This window comes from Salvelinus namaycush, chromosome 5 (genome assembly GCF_016432855.1).
Source record: "Salvelinus namaycush isolate Seneca chromosome 5, SaNama_1.0, whole genome shotgun sequence".
Classification (NCBI taxonomy): domain Eukaryota; kingdom Metazoa; phylum Chordata; class Actinopteri; order Salmoniformes; family Salmonidae; genus Salvelinus; species Salvelinus namaycush.
The window spans coordinates 38606360-38630528 of NC_052311.1; the positions used below are offsets into that span (position 1 = coordinate 38606360).

At 42.2% G+C, this 24169-nt stretch overlaps 1 protein-coding gene across 2 annotated transcripts; it reads left to right on the forward strand.

Annotated features, from left to right (window-relative positions):
* The first annotated feature begins 9969 nt into the window (after nt 1-9969).
* Nucleotides 9970-18762, forward strand: LOC120048249 (regulator of chromosome condensation-like). Of its 2 annotated transcripts, none has more exons than XM_038994064.1 (10): nt 9970-10063; nt 10915-11044; nt 11234-11427; nt 12700-12879; nt 14919-15015; nt 16638-16760; nt 16911-17054; nt 17440-17559; nt 17689-17841; nt 18000-18762. In XM_038994064.1, exons 2-10 carry the CDS (start codon nt 10969-10971, stop codon nt 18173-18175), a joined length of 1263 nt encoding a protein of 420 aa, XP_038849992.1. In that variant the 5' UTR covers nt 9970-10063; nt 10915-10968; the 3' UTR covers nt 18176-18762. The 2 variants fall into 2 exon arrangements, with proteins under 2 accessions (XP_038849992.1, XP_038849993.1); XM_038994065.1 differs by having other exon boundaries at nt 9991-10067.
* The last annotated feature ends 5407 nt before the right edge of the window (nt 18763-24169 follow it).

Consider the following 24169-nt stretch of genomic DNA (forward strand, 5'->3'; position numbering starts at 1 on the left):
ACATTTGTTTAAGCAAGTCAGCCATATCAGCTATGGTTTTTTTAAAGGCAGTAAATGAGGCTGAATGAACTGTTTCGCTGCCAGACAAGGCTCTGCCAGGTGTAGCGGTGGTAGGGATTCACTCCATGGTGCTAAAAAGAAAGCTCTCTCTTGCGACATCTTTATGTAGACCCTAACAGTTTGTGGGCACCGTTTGATGCCTTTATAGTGCAATTAATGTATTGTTTAGTGTTGTGAAGTGGCTTTGCTGGCATGCATCACACATTATTTAATTTTTTTTGCCCCACCATGATTTACATGTTAAAAATCGCCACTGAATACAGGACTAGTAAAGGCCCAGTGCACTACTTTTCTGAAAAAAATATGTGTTTTTACCAGCATTTGTAACTTGGGCTGGGTTTCTGTATAACACTTTGTGACATTGGCTTATGCAAAAAAGGGCTTTATAAATGCATTTGATTGATTATTATCTGTACAAAACAGTTATTAAAAAAACAAACAAAAAACTTTATTTAACCAAGAAAAGCCCATTGAGACCCAGAGTCTCTTTTTCAAGGGAGACCTGGCCAAGAAGGCATGAACAATCAATACATTACATAATTAAAACATACAGTACAACAACATGATCCAGCCTAAAAAAAAAAGCATTTACACTCCTCTGTAACAGAGTCTCCCATCAATATTTTAAATTTGTTCAGTGGCACTAACATATCTAGATGAGGCATGGATTGTAGATTATTCCACGCGTTTGGTTCACAAGAAGAGAAGGCAGTCTTGCCTAATACTGTGAATGTTCTGGGGACTTTAAGTAGCAACCACCTAGCAGACCGGGTATGGTAACTGCTGGTGGTGAAGGAGATCAGACTACAGAGGTAAAGAGGGAGTTTACCCAAAAGGGCTTTGTAGATGCACACATACATTTGTATCTTTCTGCGCATATAAAGTGAGGTCCAATCTACCATTTGGTACAAGGTGTAATGGTGGGTGAGTGACTTGGCATTTGTAATAAAGCGCAAGGATGCATGATAAACAGAGTCCAGTCTCTGTAAGATGGAGGAGGTTGCGTGCATATACAACAAGTCACCATAATCAGTTACAGAGAGAAAAGTGGCCTGAACAAGCTTCTTTCTAGCCATAACCGGGAAGCAAGCCTTATTACGAAAATAAAAACCCAATTTCAATTTAAGCTTTGTCACAAGATTACCGACAGGAACTTTAATAAATCTTCTTCGGGATCGGTGTCCCTTCCACGGGATGGTTGAGCTAACGTAGGCTAATGCGATTAGCATGAGGTTGTAAGAAACAAGAAAATTTCCCAGGACATAGACATATCTGATATTGGCAGAAAGCTTAAATTCTTGTTAATCTAACTGCACTGTCCAATTTACTGTAACTATTACAGTGAAAGAATACCATGCTATTGTTTGAGGAGAGTGCACAATTTTGAACATGAAAAGTTATTTAAGGACAACTTGTCATCCAAACAAATACCTAGGTATTTGTAGGATGACACTTTTTCAATGGATAAGCCACCAGATGTGACAATGCAAACATTCTCTGGCAGAGTTCTAGCTCTGGTAAAGGTCATGAATTTAGTTTTTTGTACATTCAAGACCAGTTTGAGACTGTAAAGGGAGGCCTGAAGTGACTGAAAAGCAGTCTGGAGCTCTTCAACAGCCTGAACCAGCGAAGGAGCACATGAGTATATAATTGTATCATCTGCATATAGATGTAACTTTTCTGGTTGCATCCCATTTCCCAAATCATTAATAAAAATTGAAAACAACAGAGGAGCTAAAATGGAACCCTGGGGCACACCTCTATTAATCTCAAGAAAGCTACAATTGTCAGTATTTACACATTGTGTTCTGTCAGAAAGATCGTTCCTAAACCAATTTACTGAGACCAATGTTTCTGAGTCTAGTTAGCAACATTTCATGGTCAGCTGAATCAGAGGCCTTTGATAAATCCACGAACAGAGCAGCACAATGTTGCTTTTTATCAAGTGCATTAATGATGTCGTTTGCCACGGCCATAGCTGCAGTTGTGGTGCTGTGCCCCGATCTAAAGCCAGACTGAACCCGCTTAGTATGTTTTTTTCAATTAAGAAGTTTTTTAACTGAGTTCACTAGGGATTCATAGACTTTGGCCAGGATAGGGAGTTTAGAGATAGGACGATAGTTATTAGCATCTGAGGGATCTCCACCCTTTAGCAGTGGGAGGACATAAGCTGATTTACAAATGCAGGATAGATATTGGTCAAGAAACTCAAGTTGAAAATGTGAGCCACAGGTTCAGTAATAATACCAGCTGCTATCTTTAAGAGGTAGGGGTCCAGGTTGTCTGGACCTGCAGACTTTTTAGTGTCTATTGCCTTTGGTGCTTTATGGACCTCAGTATAAGAAACAGGCTCAAAGTTCAAATGGTTCACATGAGGGCCTATATCATAGTTGACTGTAACAGAGCTTACATTTGTATCTTGGGCCCCACCATTATCAAAAACTGAACCAGCAGATATGAAGTGCTTGTTAAAAAACCCTTCAATATCAGCTTTATCCTTCACTTAATTTGAATCGATCATTAAATGGTCAGGAAGGCCAGAGGATACGTTAGAAACTGACACTGATTTGATTAGCTTCCAGAACTTGGTAGGGTTGCTTAGGTTCTCTGTGACTGCATTGAAATAGTAATTTGATTTGGACTGCCTGATCCATTTGGTGCATTTTTTTCTTAGCGCTCTGAAGGAGGCCTAGTCAACAAGAGCAGTTGTATGTCTCGCTTGAGCCCAATATATATTTATCTTTCTAATTAATTATGCGAAGTTATCTGAAAACCAGAGATTATGTCCCTTCCACTGATTCTAAATTTCCTCAGAGGGGCATGCTTATCACAAATCGACACAAATGTCATAAAATAGTCCCATTCAGGGTCAACATCGGGAATCAGACTTACTCTGTCAATATTACTGCACAGATCATGTAAGAACGCTTCATCATCAAACTGTCTAAAATGTCTTTTAAAAATATAACGGGGTTTGGCTTTGGTCATTTGTGTATTTCTAACACAAGCAATTGCACAGTGATCACTGACATCATTGCAGAATATCCCAGTCGATGTGTATTTGTGAGGGGTATTCGTTAGAATAATGTCCAATAGCGTTGATTTGTAAGGTGCTCTGGGATTCGGTCTTGTAGGCGGATTAATGAATTGAGATAGATTCAGAGAGTCACACAGTTCTTTAAGAGTCCGATACAGATGTAAGTATGTCCCAGTTCAAATCTCCTAAATAATGAATTCAGAGTAATTTAGCTTGTGTAGGACATCAGAGAGTTAAGTGCGTCTCCCGAAGCCTGTCTGTAGCAGCCGACTAATGTGATGCGGGAGTCCTTATATATGTTCACTTTAACCGCAAGCAATTCCAAATGTTTGGCTATGATATTCTAGAAAATTTCAGAGGTGTTAAACTCGGATTTCACATAAATTGCAACCCCTCCTCCTTTACTCATCCGATCCGTTCTATAAAAAAAACGGGTACCCATCAATAGAAATCGAGTTATTTGACACAGATTTATTTAGCCAAGTTTCTGATAAAACCATTACGTGTGCATTTGTCGTTTTGGCCCATTTTCTAATCATGTCTATTTTTGGAAATGGACTTCTGACATTAAAACATGTAAGAGGCCAAAACCTGCTGTGTTTTTAAAATCCTAGTGAGTCGGTTGAGATTGCATGGTATCTACCATCCCAGGGTTTGGTTGCACATTACCATCAATAAAAGCGTAACAATATATCTCAGTTGCCCAATGCGTGAGGACTTGGTGGAGCCAGCACAATTGTCAATAAAACGAACTGTCTTTCGACACAGAAAAAAAGTCATTAAATAGTTTGAGATTTTGGAAGTATGCTATCAAGTGTAGGTCCAGTTGCGTTTGAGAGTGGTACAAATGTAATTGCAGAGAGACACCAAGTTCCTGGTGGTATTGACATGATGGTATCGTCGGAGTGCTTGCAAATTGTATGGCATAAAGCATTCAGCCTGTTTAATCCAGGATAGCATTGAATAAAGAGCAGGCAACAGTAACCGATACATAATGCCGGTTTTTAGAGGTATTTCAGCACTGGTGTGCAACGACCAGTAGACGTGTAGAACAAGGTAGGTTTTCTAATTCGATAACCGCTTCTCCGCTCCTAGCCTTCAGTGCGCACCTGCGTTCGCGTAGCAGGTATTGCGCGCAGACGACGGTCCTGACACCGCAAACTCCAACTCCAGAAAGGTGAAGAAAAAAATAAAGGCCTTCTCAATCTGAAATATTTGTAGAAGTAAAATAGAGACTGAGATCTAAAAATAATAGTTGTTATATACAGCATCTACCTTCACATAAAAAGTATTTGCTTCTGTAAACAGGATCAGGGTCATTAAAACATGGAAACTCTTAACTCTGATCTCAAGGATCACACATACAAACGGACAGACGGATTGGCTACCAAATCTGATAATACTTTTGGAAAATAATAATACTTGCTTGGTATATGATTTCCAGTCTCTTGAAATACTTTGCAAATGCAACTTATTTCGATGTGAAACTGAAATGGTCCATTCATTCCTTTTCCATAGTCGCTCTTATCCTGAACAATTGCATACATTTTCGTATTGGTCTCATGTTGAATTGAACCCACAACCCTAGCATTGCAAGCGCCATGCTCTACCAACTGAGCCACATCATCACAATCCACTACTTGTCTCAATGTACTCAAATACTGTATTGTGCATTGTTTTTCTTCATGGTGATGGAAAGTCTACATGTACAAACCTAGATGACCAGCCTATGTACAATACAGTAATGTACATTTACATTAAGTGGGTTGTAAGAATGGTAAATTAATACCCTACTAAAGGTGTTTGTTTTCCATGTTATTTGATCAAGAAAAATATTTAATTTGATGTGGATGTTTTGTGTCTTTGCCCATAACTTTTCACCTTTTGATGTAAATGTTTGAGGACAGGGTTTTGTTCTTTCTGGATGCCATTAGAATGACAATTGCAGAGAAAGGAACAGGGCAACAACTTTTACAATTCCAACTATTGAATCCTGCAAGATACTGTTCTAAATTATACAACTACCCTTTTCGCCAAAGCTGAGATGCTGAATTTTTTGGGGGGCCAGCCTTGTTGCCCAAGTCTACATTGGTAGCTAATACTAGTAAAGGCCCAATGCACTACTTTTGTGAAAAAATAAAAAATAATAATATATAGCATTTATCAATATAGCTAATACAGTATATATATATTTGATATCGTTTTTTTGGGGGGTGCTGCAGCACCATCAGCACACTTTCTTCCCACAGCTATGTGTAACGGTCATTCTTCTCCTCTTCGTCTGAAGAGGAGGAGTAGGGATTGGACCAAAGCGCAGCATGGAATGTGGACATAATAATGTTTATTAAAGTAAAGACGAAACACGAAAACACTTCAACAAACTACAAAACAAATAAACGATGTAGACAGACCTGGACTTGAGAACTTACAATATACGAAGAACGCACGAACAGGAACAGACTACATACACGAACGACAACGAAACAGTCCCGTGTGGTGCGACATACACAGACACGGAAGACAACCACCCACAACAAACAATGTGAAACAACCTACCTATATATGGTTCTCAATCAGAGGAAAACGTCAACCACCTGCCTCTGATTGAGAGCCATACAAGGTCAATTAACACTGACACTTAACATAGAACAAACACAGACTGCCCACCCAGCTCACGTCCTGACCCACTAAACACAACTATACAAAAGGAAAACAAGGTCAGGAACGTGACATTACCCCCCCCCCCCCCCCCCCCCCCAAGATGCGGACTCCGGCCGCAAAACTCAACCTCAAGGGGAGGGTTTGGGTGGGCATCTGTCCACGGTGGCGGCTCCGGCTACGGACGCTGTCCCCACACCACCATAGTCACTCCCCGCTTCCGTATCCCCCTCCCAATGACCACCCTCCAAATAAACCCACCTAAAATAAGGGACAGCACCGGGATGAGGGACGGCAGCTCCGGACTGAGGGACGGCAGCTCCGGACTGAGGGACGGCAGCTCCGGACTGAGGGACGGCAGCTCCGGACTGGCTGACGGCTCTGGCTGGTCATGGCTGGCTGACGGCTCTGGCTGGTCATGGCTGGCTGACGGCTCTGGCTGGTCATGGCTGGCTGACGGCTCTGGTCATGGCTGGGCTCTGGCTGGTCATGGCTGGCTGACGGCTCTGGCTGGTCATGGCTGGCTGACGGCTCTGGCTGGTCATGGCTGGCTGACGGCTCTGGCTGGTCATGGCTGGCTGACGGCTCTGGCTGGTCATGGCTGGCTGACGGCTCTGGCTGGTCATGGCTGGCGGACGGCTCTGGCTGGTCATGGCTGGCGGACGGCTCTGGCTGATCCTGGCTGGCGGACGGCTCTGGCTGATCCTGTCTGGCGGACGGCTCTGAAGGCTCATGGCAGACGGGTGGCTTTGAAGGCTCAGTACAGACGGGCGGCTTTGAAGGTTCAGTACAGACGGGCAGTTCATGCGGCGCTTGGCAGACGGACAGTTCAGACGGCGTTGGGCAGACGGGCAGTTCAGGCGCCGTTGGGCAGACGGGCAGTTCAGACGGCTTTGGGCAGACGGGCAGTTCAGACGGCGTTGGGCAGACCAGGCGCCGCTGGGCAGACGGCAGACTCTGGCCGGCTGAGACGCACTGTAGGCCTGGTGCGTGGTACCGGAACTGGAGGTACCGGGCTAAGGACACGCACCTTCAGGCTAGTGCGGGGAGAAGGAACAGGGCATACTGGACCCTGGAGACGCACATTAGGCCTAGTGCGTGGTGCCGGAACTGGTGGTACCGGGCTGGGGACACGCATCTCAGGGCTAGTGCGGGGAGCAGCAACAGGACGCACAGGACTCTGGAGACGCACATGAGGCTTGGTGCGTGGTGCCGGAACTGGTGGTACCGGGCTGAAGACACGCACCATAGGGCGAGTGCGTGGAGGAGGAACAAGGCTCTGGAGACACACTGGAAGCCTGGTGCGTGGTGTTGGCACTGGTGGTACTGGGCTGGGGCGGGGCGGGGAGGTGGTGCCGGAAACACCGGACCGTGCAGGCGTACTGGCTCCCTTGAGCACTGAGCCTGCCCAACCTTACCTGGTTGTATGCTCCCCGTCGCCCGACCAGTGCGGGGAGGTGGAATAACCGGTGCGCCGGGCTATGTAGGCGAACCGGGGACACCATGCGTAAGGCTGGTGCCATGTAAGCCGGCCCGAGGAGACGCACTGGTGGCCAGATGTGTTGGGCCGGCTTCATGACATCCGGCTCAATCCTCAATCTGGCCCTGCCGATACGAGGAGCTGGTATGTACCGCACCGGGCTATGCACACGTACAGGCAACACCATGCGCTCTACTGCGTAACACGGTGTCTGCCCGTACTCTCGCTCTCCACGGTAAGTACAGGGAGTAGGCGCAGGTCTCCTACCTGACTTCGCCACACTCCCTTTTAGCCCCCCCCCCAAGAAATTTTTGGGGTTTCTTTTCGGGTTTCCAGCCACTTCTCCTTGCTGCCTCCTCATACCACCGCTCCTGGGCTTTAGCTGCCTCCCTCTCTTCAAAAGAGCGGCGATATTCCCCTGTCTGAGCCCAGGGTCCTTTTCCGTCCAATATTTCCTCCCAAGTCCACGAGTCCTGGTTTTTTGGCCGCTGCTGCTGGTTCCTCTCACGCTGCTTGATCCTTGTTTGGTGGGTGGTTCTGTAACGGTCATTCTTCTCCTCTTCGTCTGAAGAGGAGGAGTAGGGATTGGACCAAAGCGCAGCGTGGAATGTGGACATAATAATGTTTATTAAAGTAAAGACGAAAAACGAAAACACTTCAACAAACTACAAAACAAATAAACGATGTAGACAGACCTGGACTTGAGAACTTACAATATACGAAGAACGCACGAACAGGAACAGACTACATACACGAACGACAACGAAACAGTCCCGTGTGGTGCGACATACACAGACACGGAAGACAACCACCCACAACAAACAATGTGAAACAACCTACCTATATATGGTTCTCAATCAGAGGAAAACGTCAACCACCTGCCTCTGATTGAGAGCCATACAAGGTCAATTAACACTGACACTTAACATAGAACAAACAACACAGACTGCCCACCCAGCTCACGTCCTGACCCACTAAACACAACTATACAAAAGGAAAACAAGGTCAGGAACGTGACACTATGCCTCAGTTGCCAGTCTGGGCCTAAGCCTGTGTTCCTGGTCTCGACCCAGTATCTCTTTTATGAATGACTTCGGATAATTCCAGAGTGTACCAGGCATTAGATTTACCTTTAACCCTTAATTTTTTTAAGGGATTATCATTATCCACAATAGTATTGAAGACATCTGCAAAGAGGCTCAAAGCTAAATCTGGTTCAGGGACAGCTGACATACAATCAAAGTCACTAAAATAAAGATTGTGTAAAAAAGCCTGTTCACGGAAGTTTTTGAAGTTTCTTTGTGATGACACAAGGCTTAGATTTTTGTATTCTCACATCTCTAACACAAACAACTGGGCAATGGTCACTAATGTCTTGGGGGCGAAGACACCAGTAGAAACATATTTCTCCGAGGTATTCGTTAAAATACAATCAATCAGAGTTGACTTTGAAGGATCTTTAGGGTTGGGCTGTGTAGGCTTAGTCACTAGCTGGCCTAGGTTTAGAGCCTTAATACCTACCACATACATATGTACTCCTCCTTTTATTTCCTAGATTCCTGTCCTCCCATCCTCTCTCCTTTTCTGTTCCTCCTTTTCCTCCTTTCGTAGCGTTCTTTCCTTTCCTACCTTCCTTCCCAATCTAAATGTTCTCTCCCCCTTCCCTATCCTTATCTCCTTACCTTTCCTAGCTCATTTTCTCTGTTCTCTTTTCCTAGCTACCTTTCTTTCACTACATCCCTTTCCTCACCTCCATCCCTATCTACCTTTGCTATATTAATTTAATTATTCATTTTATTTCCTCCTTTTCTTTCCTATATTCCTTTTCTCGCTCTCTTTCCTTATCTCCTTTCCTACCTGCCTTTCCTTTCCTAGCTTCCTTTAGAGAAGCACCTGCTATCAATATGCTTTGTATCCCACATTTACTCAAGTGTTTCCTTTTTTTTGTGGCAGATATCAACCACGACCAGTAGGTGAAAGGAAAGGAAGAAGGAATGGAAGTTAGGAAAAGAGGTAATGAAAAGAAGCTAGGAAAGAAGGAAATTAATATAGGAAAGAAAAGGAGGTCACGTGTATGTGGTAGAGATTAACCACAGCCAGTAGATGGCGATAGTATTTGTTTTAGTGACAGGCTAGTTTAAAGCTGCAATATGTAACTTTTGGGGCAAACTGACCAAATTCACATAGAAATATTAGTTATAGATCTGTCATTCTCTCATTCAAAGCAAGTCTAAGAAGCGCTAGATCTATTTTATGTGCGCTATTTCTATGAGTTTTTGCTTCTTTTACTTTGAGTTTTGTACATCGGCTTCAAACAGCTGACAATACGATATTTTTTTTGTTATGGAAAATATATTTCACAGCGGTTTAGCTCGTACAATGATTATCTACACTAGAAGTCCTTGTTTTGTCACATAAACGTATTAGAACTATTTTAATTTTAGCAACCAGGAAATGGCGGAGCGATTTCTGTGTAGCAGCTTTAAGACCTTGATCAGACTGACAGCCATTGCAGCATAATCGATTCTGCAGTCAAACTGTTTTTAATGGGTATGTGTGCAACAAAAGTTCAACATTTACCCGTTGCTACTATTTCTGTCAAGTCTATGCATACGTTAAGACTGCATTCGTTTTTACTTAACGGTACGTTCTAAATAGTACATACAGTGTGCAGTAATAGGCAAGACAGATGTCTAACACGGCCGCTGTCTCTTTAAAAATTGATGGGGCGTGGTCTGTGTGGAACAGTTGTAGACTGGGATAGCATACAGTACACCGCACGAGTGTTGCTTCGTCTCTGTCAGCTACCAAAGTGATCCACGGTACAGGCAAGTATGTCGGTATTTAATATTTGTACTTGGGGGGAAACGCGTATATCCCGTTTATCTGCGAGATGTTTAGTTATTTTGATTCGTGTTGTCGGATATGTTCATCCATGTACCAATGAATCAGCTAGCAAGCTAACTTTCAGATAGCGTTAGCCAACTCCTGTTAAATGTTTGCTAGCCTTCCCTTTCAAAATGTAGCTAGATAGTGTTAGCCTTGTGTTAAAATAGCGAACATGATAACACACTATGGTTTAAACAAACACATTTTCCAAATGTTAGCCAGCTAACGTTAGCTAGATAAGTTAACGTTGTCATTGCAGTCACTGGCGCTTGTATGCGAACATTAGCTTAGTTCTAGCTGACTAAGTTCTGTATTTACTTTAACAATGTACGTTACACCAGTATAACAAATGTACCGACAATTGAGGTCAGTACTAGCTATAGCCATCACCATATTCTTGGGACATGTATCAACCACATGGCTAAAGTTAACAGGGTGGTTGTTTGCAGCCGGGAACAACTAGCTATATTATTGTGCGCCTTTTCGGTTGTAACGTTGCATACCACCCTACTCTTGTCCAAGTCTCGCTGCACGTACATCTTGTGGAACAGCTGTCCGCACTGGTTAGGCTAGCCATTGAATGAATAATAGATAGTCCCTGACATCTGTTCAAGTCCAAAACCACACTGCCCTCTTTCATAGGTCACATTTATTTTGTAACTGATATCCTACTGCAGCAATATTATTGTACCCCAGTATTGGAACTGTTATCTGGAATAGTTCTTCCTCTAATGACCTTCCTAAAACAACTGTTTGCTATATTAAATGCAGTCATTTTCTGTCCCTACAGGCTTGTTTCCCCCAAGTCTTCTCACACTAGTTTTGTGCAGGGTCTGTTGCAGCCATGCCTGCAAAGAAGGCTCCTAAGAGACAAAAGGAAAGTAAACAAGAGGAAGTAAAGGATCCTAAGAAAGTTAAAGGTAAGCCACTGACTAACTCCATTAAGCCAATGTGAAGTCTATTGTGAGATGTTCGATCTTTGTCAAGCCGACTACTTGAACACACCCTAGTATGAGTCCTTTTGAAATAAAATCTTCATCAGTGTCTCTGCTTGTTCATTTTGCCGGTTTCATAAAGATACTACAGTTTGGATTAAACAATACTGTTAGTGTCAGTTTCCCACAGCAGCCATGGGGAGGAGAAGGGTCTGGTTCTAGTGCTGGGCCAAGGGGACGTAGGACAGCTGGGTCTGGGAGAGGACATAATGGAGAGGAAGAGGCCAGCCCTGGTGACACTGCCTGAGGGTGTGGTGCAGGTGGCGGCGGGGGGCATGCACACAGTCTGTCTCAGTGACACTGGAAATGTGAGTGAAGGCGGCAGATACAACTACAACTGTCAAGATACTGCATCCAATTTCAGTAATCCAGATTAACCATGCTACTGGTCTTTAAAAGCATGCTCAATTGAGAATATTAAGTGCTTTTTAGTTCAGGCCCTGTATTCATGAATTGTCTCAGAGCCATGTTTATTTCTTCAACAATTACAAAAAATACTCGTCAATGACTTATTTTTCCTGACAACCAAGTGACGATAACGAGATGCGATGCCCTGAAGAAAAACAATAACTGTTGAAAAATATTTTTCATTTTAGATGACATTTGTAACGAGATCAGAATTCCACGAAATCTTATGATTGTGTCCAATCATGAGCATGCATGCCTTTGTGGAATTTAATGCAATTCTCTGAGGTCTTTCAGTTGCGCTGGCTGATTTAAGCTGATCTGTCTGTCTCTATCACACACATCTACCAGGAGGTCACTCCAGTCACTTTTCTCTTGAGAACCCTTCAATTGTAACTAACCTCAACTAGAACCACACTCTTACTTTCATATAGGCTATTTTTGCTTTGATCACATCAGAAGCTCTTATTTTGTGCTCTGTTATTCATCTGTGATGCTCTCGCGTGCAGCAAATGCGAGGACCGTTGCTTTTTCCTGATTGGAAATGCTAAGGCTATTTGCTAAAATGTTAGGAGTACATTAATCATTTTGGCATTGTTGGAAAGCTCAGGTTTTCACACTTAAAAAAAAAAGAAGGGGATTACTGTTATTTACCCACATCACAAGGTTGTGATGGGGAGAAAATGTGAGTTGTATGGGCCTAAATTGTTTAACCTGTAGGCAAGGCTTTGTAGCCAATATGATAAATAATGGCTGGCATTGTAACCAATCTGCCACAAGCAACGTTGCCAGCTATGTGGGAATAGTAGGCCTATTTGGACAAGGCTATCTTAATGTGAACATTTATTGAAGTTGGAGGTAAATATGAATTCTTTCATGGGGGAAGAAATGTAGAGTAAAATGTGACAAACTACGAAAGAGGATATTTCTAAACTGCCTGATAGCTAAGACTACAAAGCTAAATCTAAAATGGCTGTCAAAATTAACACTGGCTCATAGTGCTGATCTAGGAAAAGGTCACCTCACTTTTATTTAAAAGGCAAAACTGATCCTAGATCAGTACTCCTACTTGGGAGATACTTTGAATATACATGCTGTACTAAGATTAATCTGGGGCTGGAAACCGTATCTTAATGAAATATGACTTAGTAACAAGATGCTTGTCACTGGTGTAGATCTACACGTTTGGCTGCAATGACGAGGGTGCTCTGGGTCGAGAGACTACAGATGAGGGCTCTGAGATGGTGCCAGGGAAGGTGGCCCTGGACAAGAGGGTGGTTCAGGTGTCTGCTGGGGACAGTCACACAGCTGCACTCACAGATGACGGTGCAGTATACATTTGGGGCTCCTTCAGGGTGAGTAGGGGACAGGGTTTAACCGCTGTCAAACACCCTGGAAACTGTTGCGCCATTCCGTTACTCAAATAATCTTAAATTGACTTGCATTTGCATCTGCCTTTAACTAATCAAATGGAATACAATTTTATTTGTCACATGCTTTGTACACAACAGGTGTGGACTAACAGTGAAATGCTTACCTATGGGCTTTTTTCAACAATGCAGAGAAAGAAATGGAAAAAATAATAGAAATTAACATGTAAAAGTAACAATAAATACACAATGAGTAATGATAACATGGCTATATGCACAGGGTATCTACCGAGTTGATGTGCAGGGGTACGAGGTAGGCATGTACAGTTGAAGTCGGGATGTTTACATACACCTTAGCCAAATGCATATAAACTCAGTTTTTCACAATTCCTGACATTTAATCCTAGTAAGAATTCCCGGTCTTAGGTCAGTTATATCACCACTTTATTTTAAGAATGTGAAATGTCAGAATAATAGTAGAGTGATTTATTTCGGCTTTTATTTCTTTCATCACATTCCCAGTGGGTCAGAAGTTTACGTACACTCAATTAGTATTTGGTAGCATTTCCTTTAAATTGTTTAACTTGGGTCAAACGTTTCGGTTAGCCTTCCACAAGCTTCCACACTAAGTTGGGTGAATGTTGGCTCATTCCTCCTGACAGAGTTGGTGTAACTGAGTCAGGTTTGTAGGCCTCCTTGCTCACACATGCTTTTTCAGTTCTGCCAACAAATTTTCTATGGGATTGAGGTCAGGGCTTTGTGATGGCCACTCCAATACCTTGACTTTGTTGTTTTGCCGCCATTTTGCCGCAACTGGAAGTATGCTTGGGGTCATTGTCCATTTGGAAGACCCATTTGCAACCAAGCATTAACTTCCTGACTGATGTCTTGAGATGTTGCTTCAATATATCCACATAGTTTTCCAGCCTCATGATGCCATCTATTTTGTGAAGTGCACCAGTCCCTCCTGCAGCAAACACCCCCACAACATGATGCTGCCACCCCTGTGCTTCACGGTTGGGATGGTGTTCTTCAGCTTGCAAGCGTTCCCCTTTTTTCCTTCAAACATAACGATGGTCATTATGGCCAAACAGTTCTATTTTTGTTTCATCAGACCAGAGGACATTTCTCCCAAAAATACGATCTTTGTCCCCGTGTGCAGTTGGGAACTTTATGGCGGTTTTGGAGCAGTGGCTTCTTCCGTGATGAGCGGCCTTTCAGGTTACGTCAATATAGGACTCGTTTAACTGTGGATATAGATACTTTTTGTACCTGTTTCCTCCAGCATCTTCACAAGGTCCTTTGCTGTTCTGGGATTGATTTGCTCTTTTCGCACCTAAGTGCGTTCATCTCTAGGAGACAGAATGCGTCTCCTTCCTGAGCGGTATGACAGCTGCGTGGTCACATGGTGTTTTATACTTGCGTACTATTGTTTGTACAGATGAACGTGGTACCTTCAGGCGTTTGGAAATTGCTCCCAAGGATGAACCAGACTTGTGGTGGTCTACAATGTGTTTTCTGAGGTCTTGGCTGATATCTTTTGATTTTCCCCTGATGTCAAGCAAAGAGACACTGAGTTTGAAGGTAGGCCTTGAAATTCATCCAATTGACTCAAATTAGAAGCTTCTAAAGCCATGACATAATTTTCTGGAATTTTCCAAGCTGTTTAAAGGCACAGTCAACTTGGTGTATGTAAACTTCTGATCCACTGGAATTGTGATACAGTGAAATCTGTCTGTAAACAATTGTTGGAAAAATTAATTGTCATGCACAAAGTAGATGTCCTAACCGACTTGCCAAAACTATAGTTTCTCAACAATAAATTTGGAGTGGTTGAAAAACGAGTTTTAATGACTCCAACCTAAGTGTATGTAAACTTCCGACTTCAGGAGTACATGCACTGTATAACTAGGAATAAAGTAACAGATAACAAACAAAAGCAGCAGCATATGCCACCTATCATATACCAATTTCAGGTAACCTGCAATTCTCACTAATTTCACACATTGTCCCATTTGCGTTAGGATAACAGCGGAGTCATTGGTCTACTAGAGCCCCTGAAGAAGGTTACTGTGCCTGTCAAGGTCCCCATGAAAGGGCCTGTGATGAAAATAGCATCAGGTGAGAAAAGGGAGATCTGTCCCTAAGCTTTAACCTTTCTAGGACACACATTCTGCTAGCGAACACCCCCCCCACAACATTCCGCTGAAAAGGCAGTGCGGGAAATTCAAAAATATTTTTTAGAAATGTAACTTTCACACATTAACAAGTCCAATACAGCAAATGAAAGATAAACATCTTGGTAATCTACCCATCGTGTCCGATTTAAAAAAAAATAAAATAATGCTTTACAGCGAAAACACAACATATGATTACGTTAGATCACCGCCAAGTCCAAAAAAAACAGCCATTTTCCCAGCTAAAGATAGCAGTCACAAAAAGCAGAAATAGAGAAAATTAATCACTAACCTTTGATCTTCATCAGATGACACTCATAGGACATCATGTTACACAATACATGTATTTTTTGTTCGATAATGTGCATATTTATATCCAAAAATCTTAGTTTACATTGGCGCCATGTTCAGAAATGCCTCCAAAATATCCGGAGAAATTGCAGAGCCACATCTAATAACAGAAATTACTCATCATACACTTTGATGAAAGATACATGTTTTACATAGAATTAAAGATACTTGTTCTTAATGCAACCGCTGTGTCAGATTTTTTAAATTTACGGAAAAAGCACACCATGCAATAATCTGAGACGGCGCTCAGATATAAATAACATTTCTCCGCCATGTTGGAGTCAACAGAAATACGAAATTACATCATAAATATTCCCTTACCTTTGATGATCTTCATCAGAATGCACTCCCAGGAATCCTAGTTCGACAAAGTGTTGTTTTGTTCGATAATGTCAATTATTTATGTCCAAGTAGCTACTTTTGCTAGCGCGTTTAGTACACATATCCAAAGTCCCGCATAACGTCGGACGAAAACTTCAAAAAGTTATCACAGGTCGAATAAACTTGTCAAACTAAGTAGAGAATCAATCTTCAGGATGTTGTTAATGAACTTATCCAATAACGTTCCAACCGGAGCATTCCTTTGTGTCTGTAGAAGTAATGGAACGCAAGGCGACATCATGTGGAATGCGTGTGACCAGGAACTGGCAATCTGCCAGACCACTGACTCATTCCCTCTCATCCGGCCCCACAACACAGTAAACTTCATTCAACATTCTACAGACTGTTGACATCTAGTGGAAGGCGTAGGAAGTGCAAACAAATCCATATCTTCCTGGGATTTGAATAGGCGACGAGTTAAATCAACCAGCCTCAGAATTTCCATATCCTGTTTGGAAGTTTGCCTGCCATATGAGTTCTGTTGTACTCACAGACATAATTCAAACAGTTTTAGAAACTTCAGTGTTTTCTATCCAAAAGTAATAATAATATGCATATATTAGCATCTGGGACAGAGTAGGAGGCAGTTCAATTTGGGCACGCTTTTCATCCAAAGTGAAAATGCTGCCCCCTATCCCTAAAAAGTTAAGGTTTCTCTGCAGAAGTTCTGCTTTCCCGGAGGTCTTGACCGCATTCAATAAAAATATAATGATTATAACTGACTTGATTCCTTATTCTGCAGGTCAGAGGCATGTTTGTCATACAGCTACCATATAGTTTCTTGCTCAATGCTGCCCTGGTTATAAGACAATATTCATAACCTCTGACCCCCAGGTAATGACCACTTGGTGATGCTGACCGCAAGCGGTGACCTCTACACATCTGGCTGCGGAGAGCAGGGGCAGCTGGGAAGGGTGCCGGAGCTCTTTGCCAACCGAGGGGGCAGGAAAGGGCTGTGTATGTACCAACTGAAACCATTTACTTCTGACAGTATTCATTCAGCTGTAGTTTGGGTGTGAGCACTTGTATGATAAATGGATATCTGCACAATTATTCTCTGTTTTGACTGCTGTGGGTGACAGGACATGTGTTTCTGTATGATTACAGTGCGGTTGCTGATACCTCAGATTGTGAAGGTCCAGTCTAGGGGCAAGGTTCACTTCACAGATGCCTTCTGTGGGGCTTATATGACCATTGCTGTGTCAAAAGGCCACGTCTATGGATTTGGACTGTCAAACTACCATCAGCTTGGTGAGGGTTAGATAAAAATGTATTTGATAACCTTCAGATATACTGTAACAGAACTTGGTTTATCCTTCAAATTTATCATCCAATTTGAGCTTATTTCATCTTCAACTATAGGTTTCCATCCACTTGGCAAGGTTTTCATGGGAAATTTAAAGATCTTTATAAAGAATATGCACATTTTTACTTTATGGTTATATCAGTATATGCGCATAAAGGAATTCCCATTGACATTTTTTTTTTAATCTGACACGATACTTGCATAGAAAAAGGTTGGCTGGAAACCTGGTTATTTATGCACACTGAGTCTCTATGCTCTAGAATTGCAGTTGGGTGGGTTGGAGAGTGTCACACAGTAACCGTTGACCAAAGACTTCTGTACTGTTTCCAGGGACCAAACTCATCAACACATGCTTTGTTCCAATAAAACTTACCTCCTTCAAAAACTCCACCATTAACTGGATTGGCTTCTCAGGGGGACAGCACCACACAGTCTGCCTCGACTCTGCCGGTAAGCGCATTGGGGCCCATCTTTTATTTTAAACACTCCTGATCAACTATGTCAGAACTTGGACTGTTCAAGAATCTGTCAACTGCATAGTGCAGCACAAATTGGGAAGATGTCTCTGTCCCCCTATAGGGAAGGTGTACAGCCTGGGTCGGGCGGAGTATGGGCGTCTGGGTCTGGGCCAGGGGGCAGAGGAGAAGAGCGAGCCAACGCCTGTGGAAGGACTGGATCTAGCCCAGGTGGTGGCATGTGGGGCGTCGGTCAGCTATGCTGTCACCAAACAAGGTGAGGTCATAGCTAGTGTGTTTCTTCTCGTTTATGAAAAAATAAAAGAATTAGCCGGCTGATGCTGTGCATGTCTACGTTATGGTGTGTAATTGTGATGGGAATGACTCCAAGGCCATTGTCTGTATATGGTCCACTGATGTGTGTATCTATTGCAGGGTCTGCATATGCCTGGGGTATGGGCACTAACCTCCAGCTTGGCACAGGTGAGGAGGATGACGAATGGAGCCCTGTAGAGATGACGGGCAAGCAGCTGGAGAACCGCATAGTACTGATGGTGGCCAGCGGCGGGCAGCACACAATCCTACTGGTCAAAGACAAGCAGGAGAGTTGATGTATCCTCAGGCAGGGGAAGGTTGCCCTTGTTGGTCTGTACCAGAAGGATCTGTGTTAAATACCTACATGTGGGGGATGGTTTTTTGGCTGAATCTGACTTCCTGTGTTGAGCCAGGTAAGCCGGAGCGGGAACGTGGTGATGGGAAAGGGGCTAGTCTATGTTAGAGGGCTCTGATCCGTCCCGCTCAGTGCAAAAATCCCCTAATGTATTTGGATGTGGTTCAGTAGATCGTGATCAACAAGCAAGAGAAACCATTATTATTATTTTTTAATCTAGTTTATGCTTAATTTTTTTTATGAGAATCTTTAGGATGCCAGTCTGTATGTTTGCGGGGGAAATAATGGACAAGCCTTTTAATGAAATCCAAGTCACAGCCTTTTAAGAATCCCATTTTTGTTCCAAGCAATAAACCCCTCCACGGCATCCGTAAGATGAGTACTAGTATTTCTTGTCAGCAAGGTCCTTTCATTTGAAAGTCTGGCCTAAGGTGTCTTGAACCATGCAGTTTAGACAGCTGTTCACTGTACCCCCTTGCACAATTATTTGCTGGTCCAATTTGGAAATAAAAGTACAATTTTACTGTTTTGATCTTTCTTTTGATTTGTGTACTGCAATGACAAACTTTGTTCAGGGGTTGGCGCTCGCAATACAGTGAGGGCCCACTTAGTAGATGGCCATAGAGATGACTTGAGTACAACAGCCACACATTTATCAGTCCGCCAACATATATTTCTATAAGGCAGCCAACGTAAATTGAAATCACTTGAAGTTGCAAATGATTGTTCTGGGGCATAGATCAAAGCTACAGGCTACCTTTGTGCTAGTGAGAAGGGAAATGTTGCGTCCTTGGATTTTTCTACTGGCTTTCATCTGACTTAAGAAGTATGTGGAATTTCTTAAAAAGCCCAGGTAGCTGCCATTTTTCTCAAAGCTTTGAAATGCTAAAGAACCTCTTCTATGCACTTAATTGACGAGCATAGCCTCATCCCACTGTTTGTATCAAATGTATTTATATAGCCCTTTGTACATCAGCTGATATCTCAAAGTGCTGTACAGAAACCCATCCTAAAACCCCAAACAGCAAGCAATGCAGGTGTAGAAGCACGGTGGCTAGGAAAAACTCCCTAGAAAGGCCAAAACCTAGGAAGAAACCAGGCTATGAGGGGTGGCCAGTCCTCTTCTGGCTGTGCCGGGTGGAGATTATAACAGAACATGGCCAAGATGTTCAAATGTTCATAAATGACCAGCATGGTCAAATAATAATAATCACAGTAGTTGTAGTCAGTTAAGAACAAATTCTTATTTTCAATGACAGCCTAGGAACAGTGGGTGAACTACCTTGTTCAGGGGCAGAATGACATATTTTACCTTGTCAACTCAGGGATTCGATCTTACAACCTTTTGGTTACTAGTCCAACACTCTAACCCCTAGGCTACCTGCCACCCATATTTAGCTATCATACTCTAATTCCACTGATTTCAAAACTTGATCCTCCAGAAAGTGGAGAACAACACTTATGCAGCTTCACTACACAATACATTTTAAAAAAGCCGTGTTCGACAGGATTACCAACACAGACTGACGAGCTCAAATAGCCAGAAGACTTCTATATGGCAGACCAATCTGAACTCATCTCTCGGCATGTCCAGCCCACTCATTATCTCAGCCAATCATGGCTAGGGGGAAGGTTGCTCACTTTTTCTGTGGCTTAACCAACAAGGCTCTTTAACAATTTTATTCGTATTACTGATGGCATACTAGTTTGTTATTAAGGCACATGAAAGTTCACGTTTGAGAAGGCATTTCTGCCAAATAAAACGCATTTTGATTTAAAAAATGGGACTTGCGACATATGCCTGGGTTCCTGAATCAGGTCACATGCTCTCAATGCAATTTGATAGGAGTGACGCCAAATCCAAAGTGGCTTCCCTTGACACTTTTTTTGGTGAGCCAGGATCATTTGCTGTTGAGCACACTCAGTTTAGCTCAACGCTGATTGGCAATTATTTTATACTTTTTTTTATCAAGGGAGGCCAAATGCTTGCTGACTTCCTTTGCTTTCAATGCTACACGTGGCAACAATGTCATACTCTTTTGGACCAGACAGCATCAGATAGATGGCCTACAGAGACAGAGGGGCACCGTTTTACTCGAATGCTTTCTCCGGTGAGATACAGTACATTCAGCCTCTTGTGAATTGAAGGAAAATTATGAAACACAGAGAGACGAAAGATATTTGTTTTTTTCTCTGTAAATGTTTTGTGGAAGCCTGGCTTCCCTTGGCATCCATGAATACACACCACTGAGGCTATGTGAGAGATTATAGACCTGCAGTCAGTGTCCAGATTTCAGTTTCCATTTAACACATCGGAACAGCAGGCTACAGTTCCCATGACGTGCCATAGGTCTATTTGAAGTCCCCATCTTGTGACTGTCAAATTTGTATAGCGCCTCACAATCATCACACATAACACTGCTATCCGTCTTTTACCACTTCACCAAATCTTTCCAAAACATTACTTTTCTGGCCCTCGTTTTATTTTCCACTCTCTGTATACACCCTGTATTACATGCCTGTATTTTGTTTGCCCACACTAGAGTTGAGCTTACCCCTCTATTCTGCCCTCAGTGATGTCCAGCCCCTAATACACACTCATCGACTTGGTTAGTTCCCACACAGACATGTTAAAACACAACTGAGACTTTTGCGTTAATCATGCATTGATGTAATTTCGAAAGAATTTGAGCTACACGGATTTTAAATTGGGATTAAACCCTTAGACTTCATACTACTAATTCCATTTCCTGTCCTCTATAGATTGCGAGAGAGCAATTTGAGAAATTGAGAGTGAAAACTTGACAAAGACATGTAACTATTGTTGGTGGACAATTTGATGCTTTCAAATACATGTTTCTTAGCTCATGGTTCTATATTTTTTTATTCATTTTTATTTGTGGCAATGATATTCTGCTCGACCAAAGTCACAATTGCAAGCCCTCAAGTTTGGCCTGTCCGCTCGCGGGACACATCCTCTGCTCTCCGCAAAATTTCTGTGCTCCCGACTGGTCTGTATTCTGTCGGCTCTCATCCTCTGCTCTCTCGACTCGAGCACCATTGAGCAAGCAAACACTTGACAGCACCATCTCGCTCACAATAGACAGGCTGCTTTGAGGCTATACATGTAATGTTTATAACTACAAGGGGCTGTAGAAAGAATCTGTGAACAACATGATTTCTTATATTTGGTCTGTTGATATTTCATGTCTGTCTCCTAATCCTGTCATGTCCTGTCAGGCTACCTTCCAATGTCGTACTTAGAATGCATGACTTCATTCTATGTACTGTAAATATTGAAACAGAGCCTCAGTGAATTTGAAAATATTGTTTTTCCTATTAATGATAAGAGACATTACAAAGAGTCAATGATTTAAAAAGCCTAATTTCACATAGCTGGAAACGTAAAAAAGGCCAGATAAAAAGGGATGGATCAAAATGTACATAATGGGTACCTGGAGGAAAATGGGGAGGGTTTAGTAATTTTTTAAATTTCAGTCAATGGGAGGGTTTAGTATTTTTTAAATTATAGTCCAGGGGAGTGTCATGTAACTTGTAATAGATGAATTGTCAATATTTCTCAGTGTTTAAGAATTAGTTGCTTATTAGGTTTTATATAGATGTGTGCCCGATGCCGCCCATTATCTCCGATTCTCAGCTTTGGTCAGCGATGCTATTTAGTATGGCTTCAATCAAATGACCCATAGCCTACAGGCTACAAAGTGCATGCTCGGAGAGGCACAAAGCAAAGTTATATTTCTAAGATTTCTGCTGGGATGGTGTAAATACAACTAGGCTGCATTACATACTGCAATGGATATTTCAACCCTGAGCCCCAGCCTGCTCTGCTTTTGCTGATCAAAAACGTTGTATGCTGCCTAACCAATGGTTGTGCTGTGTAGACCTACGGCGGCAGTTCAGGAGGCGAGTCAAAGGTTCTATATATTTGTTCATTTTATTAGGCCTATTCCAAAAAATGCACGCAGACTAGCCTATAGCCTGTTCAGTTTGAGAAGGAGAGCGCAAAGAGAAGGAGGACCAGAGGTCAACTTTGCCAGCTTGCTACTAGTATAATTGATTTTATTAAAAACAATAGGTTTCTCACCCATGATGTATTTATCAGACATATTGACCTCACAATAAGCCAGATTCAAGTAACTTAAAATGTGGTGCTGAAATGGACAGCTCATGGTGCTGAAAGTAGGTAAATTCGAGTAAGCATAATTACTTTAAACCGTCTTCATTTTAATTAGACTTTACTAACAACAAAAGGGCTTTGTGTTGGAGCCTCCTCCTTCCTATTTAAGAAATAAGAGTTAGGCCTACTTGTTTGACAGATGAAATTAGGCTAGACTGCTATATCCATAGATTTGTCAGTCAATTCCTCTAGCCACCATGTACTCTTTAAATAGCTTACCTCAGTGCCAGTGAAGGGCTGTTAAGTTAAGACTAGAATTGAGGGGGTATGACAGAGTATACCATAGCCTTTCATTAAAGAAAATGGCATAAAGCACAGGCCTACTCTTTGTTTAACTTAAGATTTTGAAAATAAAACTGATCTGATTAAATAAAGTGATCTAAAACAACGCTTTTGTCAGCGATGCTTTGCTAGAAACAAGCTGTAAAATACACGAGAAAGAAGTGACTCCGATGCATGTGGGGATATCATTGTTTAGTTTATTTAACATTCAGAGGCTGATCTACAACCTTCTATAGCCCAGGAGACAACATTTACTTTGCTTGGGAAGTAATCTAATTCTGTCACTATCAATTGATTAAGCTATTCACTTTCCGTACAATAGAAGATGTTTAAACATAGGCAGCTTTTAGGGAAACACTTGTGACCTTCTCTCATTGGGTTGAGCCAAGGAAGAAGAGTAGCCAGCATGTAAAGCTTACATTTTTCTTCATTGGTAGGCCTACTTTGTCTGGGTTGGAAAGGTAGGCTTAACTTTTGAAAGTACCATCCTCAGATTCCAAAGGATATCTCAGATTTAATTATTATTGTTATTATTATATTCATTGCAAACAAGACACACTGATTTGGCATTGGAGAAATACGATAAGATGAACACATAGGCCTAGCTCGGTAATTTGTGTGGTATTAAAGATTCTGCTAATGTGTGAAATGTCTATAAAATGCAATTTTTTTGATAGATTCATGCAATGTTTTTACTATGAAGGAGATCTTTCCACCCCTACTCTTGTCCATGGTGGTCTGCGAACCCACAACCTGCAGCCCTGTGAGCTATCAAAATTCCTGCGATGCCATGGTTAAAGCACAAAGAAAAGTTTCTAAAACTGCATATCTAAAGCTCTGTTCTGTCCAAGAAGTGAGGGTAAACGGTAGACATGTTCTCTGCTATCCACTTTATACTTTAATTATTATTTTGGGTATAGGGGAGGGTCACTTGTTTGTTTTTTTAAGCGTTAAGTAAAATATATTTTGCTGAAGGGCTATCCATTTTCATTTCAGAGGTCCATTTCTCTCCATGTAACCCTCATTATACAGTACCAGTCAATAGTTTGGACATACCTACTGATTCAAGGATTTTTCTTTATTTTTTTACTATATTCTACATTGTAGAATAATAGTGAAGACATCAAAACTATGAAATAACACATATGGAATCATGTAGTAACCAAAAAAGTGTAAACAAATCAAAATATATTTTAGATTCCTTAAAGTAGCCACTCTGCCTTGATGACCGCTTTGCACACTTGGCATTCTCTCAACCAGCTTCACATGGAATGCTTTTCCAACAGTCTTGAAGGAGTTCCCACATATGCTGAGCACTTGTTGGCTGCTTTTCCTTCACTCTGCGGTCCAACTCATCACAAACCATCTCAATTGGGTTGAGGTCGGGTGATTGTGGAGGCCAGGTCATCTGATGCAGCACTCCATCACTCTCCTTCTTGGTCAAATATCCCTTAC